Source organism: Uloborus diversus, chromosome 5 (genome assembly GCF_026930045.1).
Source record: "Uloborus diversus isolate 005 chromosome 5, Udiv.v.3.1, whole genome shotgun sequence".
Classification (NCBI taxonomy): Eukaryota; Metazoa; Arthropoda; class Arachnida; order Araneae; family Uloboridae; genus Uloborus; species Uloborus diversus.
This window is the reverse complement of record NC_072735.1, coordinates 136,953,451-136,975,273: the sequence shown is the minus strand read 5'-3', so window position 1 is coordinate 136,975,273 and position 21,823 is coordinate 136,953,451. Positions and strand designations below refer to the sequence as shown.

Genomic DNA, 21,823 nt, shown 5'->3' with positions numbered 1-21,823 from the left:
AAATTTCATGTAATTTTCCTATTAAATAAATAAATATAAAACCCATTGTTAGAAAAATTCTTTGCCTTACAACAGCAATGTGAATAGTAATTATAATGAAAATTTTGAATCAAGGCTTTTCTGGAGCAATCATGACGTTTATTGCTTTCTTAGGAATTGTATCCTCATCTTTATACATAAATGGCTATTTCTGTATGTATGTCCGGGGTAAGCGTCAAAACTACTGGCCCAATATTAACCATTTTTTTTCACCATAGATAGCTACATTATCAGGAAGCAACATAGGCTAGAATTTATTTCTAAAAAACTTAGTTTATAAAAGTTATGATGGAAAGCAGTAAATTTCATTTAATTTCCCTATTAAATGAAGAAATGTAAAACCCATTGTTACAAAAGTTCGTTGTCTTGCAACAGCAATATTAATAGTTATCATAATAAAAATTTTGAATCAAGGCTTCTCTGGTGCAAGCATAAAATTTATTGCTTTCTTAGGATTTTTATCCTCATCTATCCCAATAATCGATAACGGAACGAAGTAAAAAGACAATTGATTTTGGCAACAGTTGGAAAATAGTGTTTATTGTCGAAAATTACACAGGCCTGCAAAATTTGGGTCAGGAAAAAGTGATTGTATGGTATTGAGTGACTTTTATTCTACTGGATGCGCTGATTTCAAGTATGACATCCATTTTTCTCAATCAATGAAGATATTTTCACCAATTGGGCTTTAAACATATAGGCAGAAAAACCTATTTTTTCCTTTTCTGAGAGAAAGAATCTTTTAAAAATATAAGTAAGTTTATTACTTACACTTACAAACGAGTTTATGCAAAAAAAAATACAATTGGAAATCAATAGCTACATATATATATTAATTTCATAGAAATAAGAACATAGTAATAATTAATCATAACGATTCAATTATATCGGAAGGCAATCTTTTCAACTGGCGCTGTTTTTTGCAGCCAAAGACTACGTAATAATGTTTCTCGGCTTTCATTTCACCATGTAACCAAAATATCACAATTAAAATTATCTTTAAAACTTTTGTTAAAATGTAAAATATTCCGCTAACTAAATTAAGCAAATCTATAAACAGTACAAAAACTTCCATTAGTTTGTCTTTGTTCACAATTTCAAACACTGGCCAAGTTCTGCTACTTATTTTGAAAGAAAAGTTTTAGCATCATTTTATGATCACCAAAAATATCTCAGTATTTGGCAACAATATTTCTTTGACGAAAATTAGTAACAGACAGTTTTACAAAGTAGGGAGGGAAAGCATTATCTAAGGTATCCCAAAACGCAAATTTGGTAACATTTTAAATCGCACCAAGAACCCACAATAATTGAAATTTCGTAAAACAACTAAAGCAAGTATAGTGGGATTACACGCGGCTACATTTTTAAAAATTGTTTGTGTTTCAATAGCCATATAGAAAAGGCTTTAGACTATGTTCAAAAAAGAAAAAAAAAAAAATACTGATAAATTGTTTAAACAAGTAAAATTTCATGTTTTGGAATTCTTCAAATTTTTTTGCATAAATGACATGCTTTCGTTTCTAACTGAATACTATTTTGATCTTTATACTTATTGCTAGTTTACTTTTATGGGTGAATCACAGCAAAGCAGGGTGTTTTGAGTTCTTTCAGTTAAAACAGAAAACGAATGAAAGAAGCTATTGTTTCTCACAATTATTACTGACCCAGGCAACGCCGGGTATTTTTGCTAGTTTATATATAATTAAAGAATAAATAATCCTTATTTCCTTTACCAGCATTGGTGAGCAGAAAGATGCCTGTTGTATCCTCCTCTTTCTTATTTGCCCCGACATGTCTATTAAAAACTTCTAATTGACTCCATTTGTCATATTATTTAATTTTGTTTTGTCTATTTTTTTTTTTTAATTTCCCTTCATTTAAAACTGGGACTTTATAATGGACCACTAAAAGTGTGTACAGATCAGTCAAATTTTAAAGTTGTTTGTCCATTGGACCTGTGACTTATCTGTGTTCTTAATTTCTTCTAAAAATCTATTTTTTGTCAACTTTTCATTTAAAGACACTTTTCGTTCCTCCGTAATATGTATAATAGTCGAGTAATTGCGAGTTTAGTTCTATTTAGAATGAAATTAGAATAATCGAAAGATCATTATCGGAAAAATTACCACTTCCGACTCGGTAGAGTTCGAAACAATCTTTGGGTAGTGGGGGTTCAACTTTTTTTTCTCTTCCTACTTTTCCATTTGTCCTCCTCCCTTAGCTTTCCCCCAGTCTTCTAATGCAACTTTCCCTAATGCTTCATTAGTCAATTGCTGATGGCTACTTATTTTTTTGTTAATCACATCGGTTGATTTGAAAAGAAATCAATTTGCTCTTGTTTTCCAATACGATCCCCCCCCCGCCCCCCCCCCCAAAAAAACCCAAGAATGTTGCCAAAGCACCAATTCAGAAAAAAAATGATGAATGATATTTGCCTACTTCTTCTATTGCAGATGTAATACACAGATTTTAGTTCATAGTTTAAAAATCAAGCTTGTTGTATTTTCTGTGCTATTTGTAACTTGAAAATTAATTTACTTTTTATCAGACTTAACTTTCAGTTAAAGAATTATAGGATTGTTTTAGAAACTTAGGGTGCTGAGATATCGCTTTAAAAACATTGTCAAACATTTTGCATTATCACTTCACAAAAGCATTACCCAGCAGTACTTGAGAAGCATGAATGCAAGTTTTGATTGTGTTTGCTACATCTTTCTTTTTATTTTTTTAAATTGAAAATGGCATAAAGTTGAGAGCTGTCTGATCCTGAAGTGCTGATAATTGAACTTTATTAGACTTCTAATAAGAAGTACAGTAAAATTAAGGGTAATTATAAACGTTTCCTTTTTTGGCTATTTAGTCATCTATACTTAATGCACAGAGAAAAGCTTTCTGCAAACACAATTCCTATCTGAAAAATTTTCTGCGAATAATTTTGCCTAACTCACCCTTGAATAAAGAATTAAATTTATATTTAAATATGAAAGAGACAAAAAAAAAAGTGCTTTAAATCATTTAAATTTTTTTTCCCCCAATAACATATAGTTTTTTTTATTTTTCACCAACTGAAGAAAACTGCCTAAACCATTATTTTTTTCACACATGTGCTTTGAAAGGCTTTTGGAGATTAACGTTAGCAGTTGGAAAAAAATTTCTGGAGAGCCAAAAATTTTCTGCGAATGCTGTTCGCACATATGTCTATATTATGCAAGACTGTGCACAGAGAGGTTGAACTGAATCACAAACCAAGTTATATAGTGGCAGTTCTCAAGTAGAAATTAAAAATAAAATCTACACATGTTGTAATGATCTAATTTGAACTTTTTTTTTTCATTAAAAAAAATATTTGCAGAAGAATCAGCTGATAAGGAAAAGAAGGAAAGTACTCCACCAAGTCAAACAACGCCAGCTGCCCCAGCAGTTGAAATCAAAGTAGAAAATGGAATTGAAAAAGTGAGTTTTTACATCTATCTTTTGTAAATTTAACTTCAGTTGATGAAGTTTTTGTTTTAAACAAATTGCATGCAGATTAAGTTTAATTTCCTGCTAAATTTTTCTTTATTTAAACCTGTTGAAAAAATGGTGAAGGAGTCTAGATGCTTCTTTTTGTTCTCTATTGTAAGAATGGTGTTTATGCTGCACAGTTTGGTATTTTTTCATCAAAGGAATGTATTCTGTGAGTTATTGTAGCTGTAATAATTCAATACTGTATAATTTCAAGGACTAAATTATATTCTTAAAAATACTTTATTAGGTTATGGAAAAATCAAGCTCATCTTATTTATCATTTTCTTTTACCATTATTTGTATCTTATGGATATAATTCTTTTTTTCCCCTATCGCTTTAATGCTTTGAGTGTGTCTTATAAATGATGTGCTTTTATCCCATCCCTACCCAAGGAGAAGTCATTGAGTTATCTGAATATGCTGACATGTAAGGAGGACTTAGAATAATACAAAATTAGTATTTGAAATATACACCACTTTCCGGTTTTCTGTTAAATTTGATAGTTGATGCACCTAGAAACAAAGTCCTAAAATTACAATTTTTGAGATAACTAGTGCAAATGGTAGAAGAAATTTTTATCTGATTTGGGACAAGAGATATAATTATTAGCCCTGGTAGATGCTGATTTTAAAGAAACATTTCAATAAAAGCTCTACCTCAGGGTCAATGTTTCCACCATCGAGGGAGAACCTAGGATCACCAGAGAATTTTATTTTGATCAAAAAAGGTCAGGGAAATCATTAATTTTCTCAAAAACCTGAAGAAAAAAAATTTGAAAGTCACAAACAACTGCAGTAAGTTTGTTATGATTAGAGATTATATTTAGAGATGCACCAAATATTCAGTTGTTATTCCGTACACCGCTTATTCGGCAGACAAACCGAATGGTAAACAAATTCAGAAGTTTGACAATTCATAAACAAACTTTTTTTTTGTGCAATAAATGAGGTCGCAGTATAGTACTACAGTACAACTAATATACAACATTCAAATTAATTTTAATGTAAGAAAATATAAGTTTAAACTTGGTTATTTTTCTATTCTTCTTGAATCTTTAGACATAACATCAACCTCTCTGTAACTAACTTTCAAAAACAAAGCAGTTACCAAAAAAAAAAAACTTTATAATATTAAGTGTTTGTAAATATGTTAAAATATGTTTGTAAATAGTTAAATGCTAATTTTTTTAAATGTATGGAAATGAAAAAAATAAAATGATCATCATTTCACAAATTATTAAAACGGTAATTAATAATAATATTTAAAGTAAACACTTGGATTTTAATTTCTGAAGTTTCATACCATATGAGAATTAAATATTGTTGTAATACTTTTTAATTAAATTAATATTACAACTTCAATAGCCGTAAAATTTAGTGCAGGAACATTAGGGGTTTTCTAAGATTATTTATCATATAACATGTTACCATGATTATCAGCTATCAAATCATTGCATTTTAGGAAAGAAACCAATTATTCATTTATGCAGAATTTCAGATTTGCATGAATGAAATTAGTCACTCACTGTGTTAATTTGCTTTTCTTTTTGGAATGATTTATTCTTTATTTATATCAAATTAATAATAAATTATACTTTTAATGTTGATAAATTTAGGATTTAAATGGAAATACATTTACATTTCACAGAAGACACAAAAACCATAAATTATTTTAAACTGTTGTAAAATAAAGTTAACGTATTGCAGTTAGAAACATTTAACTGGATATTGGTATTCGGCTGTATATTCAATTAGAATTTCAACCAATTGTTCAATGCTCAGCAACATATGAGGCAGTGAGAAGTAAAGGGATGTAAGTGGCAAAATTAAAAATTTTGGGATAACCATTGCAAATGGTAGGTGAACCTCTCCTCTGTCTTGAGGCAAGAGATAGTACTAGTAGCCCTAGTAGGTGCTACTATACCACATGATTTAGAAGTCATTGAAAAGTCAGGGAATTCAACTTCTCAAAGTGATTGGGAACCTTGAAGTGTGAATTTTTGGATGGGTTTTTCTCAAGACGTAAAAAATGGCACTTGCATCCCTTTGCTTTTCACTGCTTCAATTGTATATTCGCTTTCCCTTGAAATGTTCAGAAAAATATTAAATGTGTTTCATTCAAGCAACTATGTTTTCAAAAAAATTTTATTATTATCCTCTGTATTATTTTATTTAGCCTGAGTCTATGGATGTTGATCAGCCCGCTCCAGAGAAGCCCGAAGTACCTGCTGATGCCAAACCTGTAAATGCCAATGCAGAATCTAATGAAGTAGCAACTGAGCAACAAGCTGAAAACAGTGAAGTCGATGGAGAAAAAGCAACAAGTGATAGTCAACAAGAATCAGCTGATTCTGCTCCTGCAAAGCCTCCAGAAACAGATCAAGATAGGGTTTTGAAGGATGCTCAGTTGTCTACGGCTGCAGCAGCAGCTCTAGGTGCAGCCGCTGTGAAAGCTAAGGTTTTATTGACTTTTCTGCATATTTAATTAAATCTAAAATTATTACATTGTTATAGATATATTTTTTATCCATGAAAATTTGTATGAATAGATTGAGAGAAACATAGATCTCCCTAGAAAGAGAAAGGGCAAAGCTCTTGTATCCCAAAGAGAGCGACTTCAGTTTCGAAGGGCACTGAAACAAATCAAATTGGAAGTTAGGGCACTAAAATAGCAGCAGGATGCTGCATGCTGCCAAAAATCTGTGCTAAATATTTTGCAAATTCATTTCTCAATCTTTTCTGAACTAGAAAATGTTTGTCATGAAATTGGGGGGATGAAGGTGAAACAATCTTATAGCATTTATTGCTGGTTTACCATTTTTCGGATTTTTCATATATTGTACACAGTCAAGTAAATCTATTGAGCTTCAAGGTTTTTTTTTTGTCCTGCTGGTTTTGTATCTCCCCTCTCATCCCTTCTACATAAATCCCATTTCAAAAAGGAACCTATATTTTTATTTAAAATTTGCCAGTGAACTTGAATTCTGTTGAATATTCCTTTATTCTTTTTTGCTAATTATTTGTTTTATTGCTCTATGTTTTAGACCATTTATTTAGAATTTAATTTGCATTACAGATTTTTTTTTTTTTTTGAAACAACATGGTTAAAAACATACTTTGGATAACATTGTACTTTAAGAATTAAGATTTGATTGCATTGTTTTTTTTTCTCCTTCACATGCTAGATGTTGATTAAAAAAAACTTTTCACAAAATTAGGATATCAGTTTAAACTTTTCTTTTGCTGATACAGTGCAGAACCTTTTATCCGGGAACCAAAAAACCGGGAAACCAGAATACCGGCAACCTTTTGCCGATTTTCCCGCCATTTTTTAAAAATACGCATTTTTGGCAATTTTTGAAAAACTAAGCATTTTTTTGAAATACCACCTAAAAGAAAATGAGCGGTTTCTTAATAAATACCATATTACTCATCTATAACTCGGGAAAATGTTTACAAAAATGAGCTTCAAAGGGTTGTCATTAACGCAGGGGGGAAATTTCCGGAATATTTTCTTGAACTAAAAAGTACACACGTAAGTCTGAAATTTTTGTGTTTTATTCCAACTGAAAAACTAAAGAAATGAATATTGTCACATTATAATGCAATATTTTATTGAAAGGCCTTTAATTAAAACCGTTTAGAGCAGAAGTGACGTCGCAAAACAGCGTGAAACGCCGCGATTCTCGAATTTTCCGGATAGTTGATGGTGGAAACTATAAATCGTTAAACACAAGACTGTAATAAGGCTGCAGGAACTCATAAATTAAATTTCAATTGGTATTAACTTAATGTAAAAGCAATAGTTATCAATAATCGCTAACGCCAAACCTTTACAAAAAAGGGCAAAAAAAAAAAAAAAACGCGTTCATGAAAACAAAGTCTCCTCATACACTTTAGTAGAAGAATCGCTCATTTACGTTCAAAAACTTGTTTCGTGCCCTTCCCTTCATTCTCTTTTATTTAAAAACATCGAAAATTGGTGTTTTTCTTTCCTTTTCAAAATGAGTGTGAGGGTCACAGGTCTTATTAAATAACTTAAGGTTTTTGGTGTTTAAATTAATCTCAAAGAAGTAGTTTTTAATGTTTCGATATTGATAAGCGTATCTGAACTGTTTTCTTCTTATTTTAATACGTGTTACTATTTATTATAGTAATTTAAGTATTATAAACAATCGGCCAAAAGCTCTTTTTAGCAATCCAGAATACCGGGAAATTCAGATATCCGGGATAGCTATGGTCCCGAACTTCCCGGATAATTGGTTCTCTACTGTATGATATTAAATTTTCCTAAAAGGTAACAACAAGGTAAAAATCTTGGTTTGGCTTCTGTATTTATTCTTTGCCAGAATAATTTCACTTTGAAAATGAATGCTACTGCTTGTGCAATATGTTTGGCAGTACTTACATCTGCGAACAACTTTGCCCTTCATAGTTTTGAATAAATTCCAAACTAGAAACAGAATAATATATATATTTTTAATTCTGTTTTTCATCTTGCAATGACTAATCTTACACCCAGTGTCAGTGGTGCAGCGAGAGGGGGGGGGGGGTGATAACACCTAACCAGAGGCATTGGTTTTACCATAAATATGAATTCTAATACAATAGTTAAAACATATAAGAGGACTGTTTTGATCAAAAAAAAAAAAAAAACATCAAAAGGTATTTTTGACCAAAAAAATAAACAGAAGTGTTTAGAAAAATTAGAAATAGAAGTTAGCTCATTGTGCATACCAATCACCAAGTACAGCCCCTTTTGAACTGAGATCCTCAACATGATTAATCTTAGTCTGCGGCTCACTGTCTCATAAAGATTCATCTGTGGCTTAGCATTATAAAAGCATATTATGTATTTCTTTAGACATTGAAATTTTATGAAATTAAACCTTTTTATGTATTATTGTTTCCAAATTTATACATTTTTAAAATGTCTTTTTAACTAGCATCTTGCTGCTGTAGAGGAGCGAAAAATAAAATCTTTGGTAGCATTATTAGTTGAAACACAAATGAAAAAACTAGAAATAAAACTACGCCACTTTGAAGAACTTGAAGCCATAATGGACAGAGAGCGGGAAACGGTATGTAATGCTGTTATATTTTTATTTATTACTGAATCCCACCCCCTCACTATTGGCTTGTATACTATTGTTTACAAAAATATGTATAATTTTAGCATGACACATCTTAAAGTAATACATTTTAATGTTTTATAAAACCCAACCGAACAATATTTTGTTGTTTCAAGCACATGCAGTAAACTTAATTTTGCTTATAGCTGTCTTGTGATACTAAGAATATTTAAAAAATGTTATTAATTAAAACCTTGGAAGAATTTAAACTGCTACATTAGTAATGGACAATTTTCTTCGTAAAATTTTGCATGAAAATGCAATTTAACACTTTGTGTGATATGATTTACAATTACTCAAATTTTTTTTAAAAACTAAACTGCTCTTTTGAATTTATTTATTGAAATACCAGAGTTTCCTTATATTCCATGTATAAAGTAATGCTTTGCTTGAATATAATATCAGTTGACGTTACTTGCAGCTTGTGTATAGCACCTTTTCTCTACTTCTTTTAACCTGCAGATTGACAAAAATTTATTTAAAAAACTTTGCAGATGCTATTTTTTTTTTTTTTAATAAAAAATACTTTTTATCAATATTTAATAACTTTCATGCAAGTTCATTGTAAGGTTTTTAAAATCATTTTACTTGTAATATTTTTATATATAAATATATATAATTGTAAATATTATTTGAAAGTATTATCTTTGAGAAAATTCACATAAAAAAATAACGATGAAGTTAACATTAAAAAATAAGTGTTATCATTATTTATTTTCAATACTTAAAATTTTTCACTTCAAACAGGAGAAGAGCTTCGCAAACAGGCTAAATTGTTCCTTTTTTCGATACTGGCTACTGTACCAGTGATTGAGAATCTTTGGTATATTATATTGAATAGTAACAAAAATAATTAGTGACATGTTAATGTGCAATTCATTTGCTTTATGAGATTCTTATATTCCTCCTTCAATTTTTCCTCAATAGTATACTGAAATGGAATGCAAACAATGAACCATTATTTCAAGTTCCAGCCAACCTCTATTGATGTTCTTCTAATTTTTTTTCATGTATTTTAGCTTGAATACCAAAGGCAACAGTTAATTCAGGAACGTCAGCAGTTTCATATGGAACAGCTGAGAGCAGCAGAATTTCGAGCCAGGCAACAAGCTCATGCAATGCTGATGACACAACCAAGTGGAGGCTCCGGTGAACAGGGTCGTGACTCCCCAGTTTCTCTCCCAGGTCAGTGTGCTCCTCAGCAAGCTCGACCTAGTTATCCCAATTCTAAATCACCTGGTGCAAGTGCCACAGCATTGAATCATCAATCCATCGCATCTCCTTCAGTTACTTCTCCCCATGCTGTACCGGTTCCAGTAGCGTCGACTACTCCACAGCCAAGTCCTAGTCCTGTACCACCATCACCATCCCCTGCTGCGCCTACTTTACATCCTCCTTCCCAGCCATCTCCTCATCCATCTCCAGCACCTATTCCTTCTCCGGGACCTCCTCAAATTCCTCCATCGAATCAGCCGATGCCAATGCATTCTTACGTTGGACAGCAGCAACATCCTCCACCAACGCAACAGCAACATCCTCCTCCTGTACAGCACACTTACATGCCAGGGCATCCACCTTCAGGTCCACCTCCACCATCTCAGAATATGAATATGGCTCCACAAATGATGAGTCACCATAGCAGACCACCTCCAATGCCAGGTCCTGGCCATTATCCTCCTGCTGCAGCTTATCCCCCCAACGGTTCTATGATGTCTCATGGTGGAATTCGCCCTGCCGGTCCTGGAATGATGGCTTCGGGTGGTATGCCAAGTGGAGTACCTCGTCCTCAACATGGTATGGCCTTACTTTTGTAATAATTCTTGTGTAAGTTAATCATAAGGACCATTTTTAAAGAATAATGTTGAATTGATTATCTTATGTTGTCATTAAAAATGAAGAGGTAACAACTTAATTATATATTTAAGAAAAAGTGCCTATTTCTTTATGCTTAAAAAAATGTATGCCGTGTTTTCTCATGTAAAAACCATGCCATAAAAAATGGATTAAAATACTATTGATCTTAACACTAGAAAGACAGAAAACCCCCGTATACCTAGAACGACGGAAGGGGCCAGTGTGGCCCTTCTCAGATTTTTGGAGTGTAGTGCGCTTATACATTTAAATTCAAGAAATCAGATAAAATATATTTGAGAGGTGTATTCTAGATTTAATTTAGTAACATTTAGCGGAACTTTTAGCATATTTACAAAATTAAAATCTTAGACGAAAATGTACATGTAAAAATTTTCAATCGTATTCTTTTTTTCCTTTTTTAGATACTCATGTTTATACGCTTAATAATAGTAATAAACAGTAATAACAAAGTTAATTTACTTTCAAAAGTTAATAAAACTAAAAATACTTATGTACTAACCTTATTTATTTTCATTTTGTACAATTAATGCAAATCACTTTTCTCGAAGCACATTTCCCACAGACTGCCTTCTTGCATTCTGGACATGTGTTCCATGTATGATTTCCATTGCAGGATGTTTTAACCCTACATTTGACTCTTGTTTCTAAAATTTTGTTTTTTCGATTATTACATTTATCAATCGGTTTTTTTAAATCAGTAGCTTGTAGAACTTTTAATTCTACGTATGGAGCACAAAGCTCTTCACATAGCTGCCAAATAAAATTTCTATGACTAAGTTTTTTTCCGGTCACCTCTTTATAAAGAATCCAAGCATTTATCGCAGATATATCCAAAACATTGTGAAACATGTGCATAGGCCAATGACGAGTTCCCGATTTTGTACTATATAGACGTATCATTTGATCTACGATATCTACACCGTACTTCGTTTCATTGTAATACGTAACAGTTTCTGGTTTCTTTTTCTCATTGTCATCAATACTTACTGTACTATGAAGAGAGCTCAGTATCAATACATTTTTAGCTTTTTTGCCTTGGTATGCAGTTAACGTTATGTCCTTATCCATTTTGAATAACATAGTGGAATGAAGATTTTGCTTCCCTAATTTGACTATTGGTGGCACCTTTCTACGATCTCTTCTAAGTGTTCCAACCAGACTTGTTGAATGAGACTTCAAATTTTCGCCTAGTTTTAGGCTTGTAAAATAATTGTCGGTAGTTATGTTTCTACCTTTCCCCAAGTATGGTTTAGACAGTTTTAAAACAACATGCTCGTAAACAGCTTGGTCTTTTGATCTCTCACTATCTGCTCCAGTAAAAGGAAATCCATTTAGAACATATTTGGAATCCACGCAAAAGCCAAAGAAGCCAAAACTTTATTCCAAATTCATCCGGTTTATTCCGAATATATTGGGTAAAAGGACATCTAGCTTTAGATGGAAGAAGTTGCTCATCTACAGTAAGGTTCACTCCTGTTTTGTAGCATGATGCGCTGTTTTCAATTAAAGGGTACCATAAATCGGAAGCCAGAGCAAATTTATCAGACTTCAAACGCTCTGATCTTTCAGTTTTATGATCAAAACGAAGGAAACGTATGATTTCCTTGAAACGATCTCTGGTGTGAAAAATAGGGGGGACCCCAGACGCTGGACCATAATGTGCTCAAAGGAGAGTTTTTCGCTCCTTACACTCCTCGTGCGTACATAATTGAAAAAACAGCTTCGAGTTCACTGGCAGAAACAGTTCAAGTGTTTTTGCTGAGACGATGACGAGCTTCTTCTTCAGTACATTCTTTTATGTGTTGAATCATTTGATTACTAAAAATCAATCTCCAAGCACTAACAGGGGTCAATCTAGGATTTTTTTGTCAGGGTCCTGTTTTAAGAATTTTGTGAAAAATAATTTGGAATTTTGTGAAAACTAAAATGGAATTTTGTGAAAAAAAAAAAGATCATAAGATCACTATAACCTAAATAACTCTTAGTTATAGTTTTAAAAAGATGAGAATTCAATTAAAAATCATTTTTAGTTCATTTATTTGAACAGTTTAAGTTTAAGAATTCAATTGCACGCCGTGCGTTTTTTCTACTACTTGAACTTGTTGTTTGCATAGTGTTACCAAACTGGAGGTTTCAAAACCGCCAAGAACATGATCATTCCGACTAGTGAAGTAAAAAAAAAAAATGTCGAAAATCAACTTAAAGTCATATTTTTTATTTTTTAGTAAATTTGAGAGCAAAAATAAAAGCTTTAAACAAAATTAAGATTGCATTCCTAGCTCCACGTTCCAACGTGGCGAGCCAAATAAAACACACCATGCAACAAGGCATCCGCCAACAACTTCCATTTCGTTGCCACACTGCTCGCAGTTCAAAACGAAAACCACCAATAAGCACGCTGCACACTTGAAATTCCTTCAATCACGGAGAGGCGCACGTCACACGTCATCCTCCCTCCGATACAATCCGATCCGATCAGCGTACGTGCGCGCGACTTATTCCGCTCGGAGTGCCTAGTTGATCTGAGGTAGAAACAACTTTCAGTGACTGCTTTGCGAAATAGATTTTGTGAAAGGTCCGGTTTTAGTTACGGATTTTTGTGAATAGGGGTCCGAATTTTGTGAAGGGTCCGTAAACGGACCGAATTTCTGTCTAGATTGACCCCTGACTAAGCACACTTTCTTCAGAAATATTTCTCTTAGCATATGATGTAGGACCTCTTGCTTCTTTTACAACATTTTGGGCTGCACTTCGACCTATGATACCAGAAGGTGGAATTATTTTCCATACAGTTCCATCTTTAGAAATGTCTTCCATTCAAACTGAGGGTAAAATATTTCTAGCAGGACTTTTTCAGCGACGTTTTCGACTAATACCACTAGATAATGAATAAATACCTTTGTGCTGAAAATTAGAACAGTTAGTAATCCAACGTTGTGAAGCACAAAAATTGCAAAATTATTGCAGACACGTGTTTCGGTGTCGGTAGTAGTTCGGTTTCAGTCCTTGTAACACCGAAACACGTGTCTGCAATAATTTTGCAATTTTTGTGCTTTACAACGTTAGATTACTAACTGCTCTAATACCACTAGGCTCACCCCTGGTACGCCCACGTTTTTGCACAGAATTCGTAAACTCTTGGAAATTAGCTTCTGGAAATTCATTATCTGAAGTTTCAATGCATTCATTATCATACTGTAAACTACTTTCAGAATCGCTCGATTCAACATCAGAGTTTTTCCTTTTGGTGGGGGCCAGCTCATCATGACCTTCCAAATCACTATTTTCACTATCGCCGGAATCAAGCTCATCTAAGCGCTGCAATTCTCTCAAAATTTCCTCCTGTGCGAGTCCACGTGCGCGACGCATTTTCTCTAATAGCTAAATAAAAACGGAACAAAACCTAGTATACCACGACGTTATCTCTGCAAGGTAAATTGTAAAGTGTATTTCTTTTCTCTATAGAAGAGCAACCTCAATTGTTAGTCGTCCAGTTGCTCCCAATAGGGAGTGAGGGGTGGGAAAATTCCAACCACCTCTGAATAAAGGAAGGTCAAGGTCAATAAATGACACTTTTCATGCGTGTAGCAAGTAAGTAGAAGCTAGAATTTCTCCGTTTTGTTCCAAAATACCATAGGGGCCACTGTGGCCCCTTTCGTCGTTCTACGTATGCGGTTCAATATCTACTCTCCTATGAGGCTGATACTTAAATGCTTACATATACACAAAGAAAGGCTCAAATTATGAAAAGTCCGAAAGGGACAGTATGTTAAGTTAATTATTGTTCGAGTTATTGAGAAACAAAAAGCGAGCGGGGCCACATAGGCCACTCCGTCGTTCTAGTGTTAAAAGATAGTAGAGATTGTGGTTCAATAAGTTATAAATATTGATTAAGGAAAATTGAGTTGTTTAGTGAGTTTTATGCGTACGATTTGACATTTGACAGCATCGGAGACCCCCGCACCTACCAATTGCTTGGTTTATTGGCTTTTAATGCCCAAATAAATCTGAGCAAGTGAGTGCCTGAGGATTTTTATTTAAATATTTTTAAAAATGAAATAAATTAAACTGATTATCAGTCATAATTTCGAAATTTTTGCGCACAAAATAGAGTTATCACAGTTATTTTACAATTGTCGCACATAATGTTATTATATTTTGGCATACCATGCACATTGAAATGCAAGACATAATTGAATAAATTTTTTCAGAAAAAAGAGAATAAATAAAAATAAGAAGGAAAAATATGGACTAAAAAAACACCTTGAACTACAAATATTTCTTTAAAAAGTTAAAGTGTATACAGGCGTCCCTCATATAACACGGGACTTGTACAATATAGTTTCGATATTACATGGTACAAAATTTTAATCTAATATTAATACTCCATGGTTTTGATATAACTCGAAAGCTATGTTTAAAAAAGATGGAACTTCATTTTTGTTTAATACATTCTGTTAATATTTGATAATAACTCTAATAAGTTTTTACTTAGTTTTTATGAAACTTGACTTCGATACAACACAGTACACATTCCTTGATTCACATTATTTCTAAGTCTCATATTACGCTGTTTCGATACAACACGATACATATTGACATGATTTTTACTCTGTACACAGGGTTGCCAACTGCTCCGTATTTTGCAGAGTTACCCCGCAAAAGAGGCAAAACTCCGCGGCTCCGCAAAAAAGTTCTTTTGCTCCGCGTTTCCCAGCCGGAAGTTTTCAAGCTTAAATTTTCTATTTTATCATAACAAACATGTAAGCATGGGAAACTAAAGATGCTTCTTCTCAAAGATTGAAATAGTGTTTAAAGTGTTCTATTATTTTTAAAGTAATTATTTTTATACTCATGCCTAAAATGATTTATTAAAGCTATAAAATAATTTTAGATAAGTGGTTTTAGTTATTTTTATTGATTTTTATACAAAATACCAAATTGCTCCAAAAAATTTTCAATCGCTCCTCAAAATCGCGGCATATGCTCCTCAAATAGTTTCTCCAAGGTTTGCAACCCTGTGTGCATGATTAATTAGTGTAAAAATAAGTTGAAAAGTTATTTTTAAAAATGGTTCGTATAGAACGGTTTCAATACTACACAGAACGAATTAATCTTGTTATATGAAGGATGCCAGTACTATCAATGTTAGAAAAAAGGAAAATTATATGGTTATTATTATTAAAGATTGAGTATTCATAATTCAGCTCTATAATTTTGGGTATAACAAGATGTTGTCCATTGAAAATTCACTTTTCTTTCTTGTATAGGCATGCCTCCTATGCCTTCACAACCTTCTCAAGCTCATCCTCAAAGTATGGGAAATGAACCTCCAATGGGAGGTCAAATGGTTGGTCCTCCTCAGCCTCAAGGTACATTTTAACTACTACTGACCATTCCCGTAGATTTTCTTTTAGTATGTTTTTCTTTGAGTTAAACTCTTACACAAAATGCATGAAATGCTTTCTAGCTTGTAATTTTAATGTTCTTTGGACTGGTAGTGCAGAAATAGTAATAAAGTTACAAATAATGAGTTAAAAAAATTATTTTAAAAGTTAATTACCATAAAAGAATTGCAGTCAAATCTTTTAACTCACAGGAATGTTTGCTTCTCGTAGCCATTATATTTCAGAAATTTTAACTTTTTATGAGCTGATTGATGACTTCTGAGAAACAAAGAATAGTGTTTCTAACAGTAATGGAAGTTTCGATTTGAGGTAGATAGAACACAAATCCAAAAAGTCAACCAACAGTAACCCAAGCTTTCTGCTATTTACATCCAAACTCATCATTGAACCTTACCTCCCAGACTGAATTATTCTTCCTCTGAGTTTGGAACTATACTATATCACAGAAAATGCTTTTCCACTTAGCATGTCAATTTCAGGAGACATATTTTCTTCCCTTCCAGCAATGTTACAGAGAAGGTCTTGCTATCTTTCAGGTGGCAGGTAAAGTAGTTTTTTCCCTTTAAAGTCATGGCAGTTATTTCAATAAACGATTACTCAGTTTTGCTATTTAAGCAAGTGCTTTTTTTTTAACCCATTAAAGAGCTCAACATTTAAGTGGAACAACAAGGTACTTGATTCATCGCAAGTTTTGCAGTTTTAGATTTAGCTGCTAATTGCTATATTTGAATATAGCAGCATGACTAGCTATGGCCCTGCTCTTTCAATTTAAAGATAATTGCAGACTTGCTTGCTTAGCGGAGTAACTTGATTTTACTTTAATTTTTTAGCAATGCAGACTTAAACAAAAATTCAGTGTTTTGCAAGATCTATTTATCTTTTACTTTATTTTTTTAAATTTTTTACATGATTTACTTTCTGTTCTTTTTTTTTAAATACATCTATATATGTTATAAGAAATTCTGTAGAAATGAATTCAAGCAATAACTAATATTGGGTGATATTGATGATTGTTCGTATCTCCTAATGCACAACATGCAACTAAGTTTTATTTTTTAGCAGCAGACTGAAAAACTTTTGCTTCTTCCATTTAACACCATTTGGTGTTAAAATTTTGAAAAATCATCGAAGTTAACAAACATGATCCAGAATAAAAGCATCATATGAGATTTTGAAGAACCTCTCCAACTATATGAGCATTGTATCAAGTCATTTTTTCTCTTTATGTATATCATAATTGTTAAAGCCCCCCTGTCCTGTCATGACGAATTACGTACTTGAAAAATAAAGACAATTTTTTTTTAAATCCAAATGTGGAAGCGCTTAGCCGTTTCGGCATTTGCCCTTTCAATATCACAAGGTAGGTGGTCATTTATAAGGGACACCAAATAGTTAGCCCTTTATTTTTTTCTGAGATAAATCATATTACAGGCTTAATCAAGAGATACCTTTACCAGTCATCACCAATTCCACACTTTAGATATGAGGTGAAATTTCTCCATCCTCTTGTTAAACTGCTTAATGACTGGTCACAAAACTTTTTGGGCCCACAGATTTAACAAGCACACACCCTGCATTAATGTGCGAATACATTTCCCATTATGTCTTTATACGTTAAGTTATCCCTTATGAAACTGCATTAAATTTGAATCGATCAGCTGCGTTCTTCTCCAAGTACTCGTTATTTAAACAACCTTATTTGCTGAAAGTTCTAATTCTAGAGTAATAGGAAAGTTCATTTTAAGCTATAATTTATTTTGAGTAGTTCACTTTTTATAATGATTTATGGTTTGAGAGAAAAAATGATTTTTTCCCAATTTAATAAAAAAAATTTAAAAATCTATTTCAGAGATGCAAATAAAAATTATTCTCCATTTAATAACCTTTAGTTAGTTACATAAACACTTTCTTTTTTGCCTCATTTTAGCAAAAGAATTTTTATCCTTCTTTGTAGAGGAAATTTCCAAGTAATTTATCAAACAAAACTTTTTAAAGACGCTTTTTGCACTACAGTCCAGGTGTATTGCTTTTTTTCTTTTCATGAACTTCTTTACAATTTGCACTTGTTAAAATCTTTCAGTGATACTTTTATGCTTAGTAATAGATATAATTTTGCTGATGTGCTTTCCTGATATTTATTTGTAGTATATTTATGCACTGCTTTGTATCTATCAATTGTTCTGCATGTTTCTGTAAAACTGTTCTTTAATTCAATCTTCTCAGTAAGTATGAGTTTTCGTTTCTTTTCCTCAAAATACTTATAGGTGAACCTTGAGAATGGCTCTGTATGTATTATTACACACTACTGCAGAGAGCCAAGGTAATTTTTGTTATTTTCCTTTTCTTTATGTGAATGTGCTAAAAACAATTGATTTGTCTTTGCAGAAAAAAAATCGCGTAAGAGAAGCATAAAAAAAGAAAAAATAATAAATAGTAGAACAGATTATTAGTGACAGCCCTATAAGGTAGATTTATTTTCTATGATTTTTGTTGACTTCTTTATAGAAGGATATTTCTCACCTATTAAGTATTTTTGTGTAAATTCTAATAGTTATGTATATATGTCTAGCTTGAACATAACCATTCTACTCATTTGAATGTAATATTTTTGTCTCAAAAATGTCTTCTTTTTTTAAAATCTGAATTTAATCAAAGTAGGTTTTTTGCTATTGTAACTCATTAAGACCTTTGACCTCAAAGCAAATTAACTTGTGTATGTACTAGTTATTTGCAATTTCTGTTATGTAGTAAAGAGTTTGAAATGTTTTTATTGCTGGTGATGTGATTTTTTATGTCATTAAGTATAGCTCCAAATATATTCTCACATTTTCTTTAAAAAAAAAAAAAAAAAAAACTTGTTTAGAGAATTTGTTACATTTGAATTAAAGAAAAAAAAAAGGATAACTGATTAGCTTTACATTTTTGTATTTTGTTATTAAAGAATAAATACAGTTAAGTCCTGATAATCCGAATGAAACAAAACTGGCACTAGCGAAACAAAACTGGCACTAGCTCGGATCATGGTCAACTCTGATTAAGTGAAGTTTCTCATTACAGAATGTATGTGAAATGTAAAATGAATGAGGAAATCAAGTTAAAAAAAAAATTAAGTGCACTGAATTGTGAAATGAAAACGTATTTGAAATAATATCACCCTTATAAATTTGTTGATTTACTTAATTGAACAAAATCTAAATCAAGGGTTCTCAGGCTTTTTGGTTCCATGCATCCTTTGAATACTGATGTGAAAGATGTGGTTAATACAAGTAGTACAACCGAAAAATTGGTCAGGATAGCTAAAGCTGGTTATTTATTTAGAAAAACCTAGATAATTTTATATTATGCTAACTTTATTATTACTATACATAACTGCTTTTGGAATTTTCAGTTGAACCCCACTGTAGCGAACCTGGGATGTAACAATCCCTCAGTTGTAGCGAACCTTTTAAAGGGTCTCAACTGAAACCCATGTTGAGTGATTGCAATACTAATATACTGGTATACCAAAATCCTGTATTTCAAGTTATTTTGCAATTTCCTAATATCAGTATTTGCTGAAAATAGTATAGAGTTTTTATTACAAGTGCTTTCAATTCAACTTATTAGATATCTACTATTCTGAATTTGCATTTCTTTTTCGATGAGGCTGACTGTTTTATGTAACAGTAGATAGCAAAAATGTTTGCTTTCGTTCATATTTTAGACCCTCAGAAACAGCTTATTCTGCAATTAATACCATTAATATCTTACAGTCATTTATCACAATATATGCACCACTTTTAGCTTATCTCATAACATTTTGTGTGTTGAAAAAGAGCCTTTAATGTTTTTTTGCATTTGTTCAGTTGATATATTTAAGACTGAATGTTTACTAGTTATGTTGTTTATGGGGCTGTATTGGGAGGAAACAATATTGTAATCCCTGAAATATCATTGAATGGAATTAACTCAAGATCACTTGTGTGTGGTACTTTGTGTACCCCAACAATAAAAAAACAGGCACAATCAATATTGGGTTATGTATAGAAAATTTTAACTTTATAAGTACAAAGTCTCGAAAATCAGTCTTGGAAGTTCGAGGTTCCGCTTAATCTGAGGTGCTTCATTTATATTTTAAGTTATACATTGTAGTAGCTCAAAATTTGATTTTCACTAAAATCTGAAAAAAGAAATCTTTTTCTGCTGTAAATTTTGTTGACTACATACAGTTAATAATAAAAACACACTGATAGGTTGGTTATGTTTTGGTTGCCTTGCACACATAAATGCGTACGAATATCGAGAAAACATCAAGTTAACATTTGTTTAGATGCAATTCAAAGGAATTTTATACAAAAGTTTGAGTGATAAATTTTTCTAAAGACAACAGTTCCTTGTCTTAAAACAACAAAGTAAAATGTGCTCCTCCTTATGTCTTCCGAATAGTGTAAATTTTAAATCTGGAGGAATTTTCCGGATATTCCGAGTTTTCAGTAATCCAAGGTGAGGTCAGCCCCAATTAATTACCTTGGATTTTCGAGACTCAACTCTATAGCAAAATTTCATGCGCCAATTGTTTTATTTATCCTACAACAATTGAAGTAGTAAGAAGCAAAGGGATGTAAGGGGCAAATTTTCAATTTTGGACATAACCAGTACAAATGATAAGGGGACCTCTTCTCTGTGATGGGGCAAGAGATAGTACTTGTAGCCCTGGTAGGTGCTGCTATACAGCATGATTTAGAAAAAAAAATCAATAAAAACCTTCCTAGGATCTGAACTTTAAACGCATTTACTCAAAACTTTAAATCATCTTCTTTTGCCCCTTTGTTTCTTGTTGCCTAAATTAGAAATAATTTAACATTTCACTGGTTTGAAAAGGCATTTAAGTTTATCACTTTTACATTGCTTTGCATTTTTAATTTTGTGAAATATTTTTCAATAGTTGCTGGACCGGATGTAAGCGACTCAAGTAACAGCAATAGCAGTGAAGCACTGAACATGCCTCCTGCTGCCAGTCAACCTTGAGAAGATCATCAGGGAAATGACTTTAAAACTTCATATAACATTTTGAGGACTGGCAACGACGAAGAGCATTGCATACACTTTTCAGTTTTGGATGTCTCATTTTCTTTCTGCTACACTTTGCCTCATTTGGTGGATTATATATTATGTAAATTTACTGAAATAGTTTTTTTGTGCTGACATTATGGTCAATTACATGTAATCTACACCTGCAGTGAATTCTGGCTCATTCATTAGTTCATTTCATCTTTTTAGTAATAAAACGTATTTTAAATATCTCTTAAAATATGCTTTTTCATTTTTGTAATCATTTTGGTGTAAGAAATTGAAAATGTTCTTCTATCATTCTAATTTGTAATGGATCAATTAGAATAAATTTGAAGTTCTACCAAAGCCAACATTTCAAGCCCTACTATCTGCTAATTCAATTATGTAATAGAATATCATATTGAACATAATGAACATTGGAAATTATTAATTTTGTTTCGTTTAGTTTTAAAGAGTAATGTGTTGAATAAGAAAATTATCTAATCTGATATATGAGTAAATTTTAAATGTTCTAGAATATTAAAACAGTTTTTGTTATGATCTCATAGAAAATTTGTTTTATTTAAGAAAAAAAAAAGAAAATTTGCTACATACTGTTGACCTTTTGCGTTTCAGAAAAATGCTACATAAATCAAAATTCATACATTTTAACTTGGGAAAGAAAATAGATTTCACTGTAGTGTTAGATAAATATGCAATATAAATTTAGTGTGTGATTATTTTGATGCATATGCTGGAGTTAGGGGAACATGGGACAAGGTGAAATAGTAGGGCATGGTGAAATATTTACCCTGCTTTTAGGTCCAC

General features: G+C 32.1%; 1 protein-coding gene across 1 annotated transcript in view; it reads left to right on the top strand.

The window, feature by feature from the left end:
- LOC129221933 (SWI/SNF complex subunit SMARCC2-like) overlaps positions 1–21,361 on the top strand; it is a 60,453-nt gene extending 39,092 nt beyond the window's left edge. Inside the window, 6 exon segments of the mRNA XM_054856317.1 lie at positions 3,395–3,495; positions 5,726–6,007; positions 8,496–8,630; positions 9,701–10,475; positions 15,827–15,928; positions 20,889–21,361. Of these exon segments, the coding sequence (XP_054712292.1) occupies positions 3,395–3,495; positions 5,726–6,007; positions 8,496–8,630; positions 9,701–10,475; positions 15,827–15,928; positions 20,889–20,971 (1,478 nt within the window). The 3' untranslated portion in view covers positions 20,972–21,361.
- The last annotated feature ends 462 nt before the right edge of the window (positions 21,362–21,823 follow it).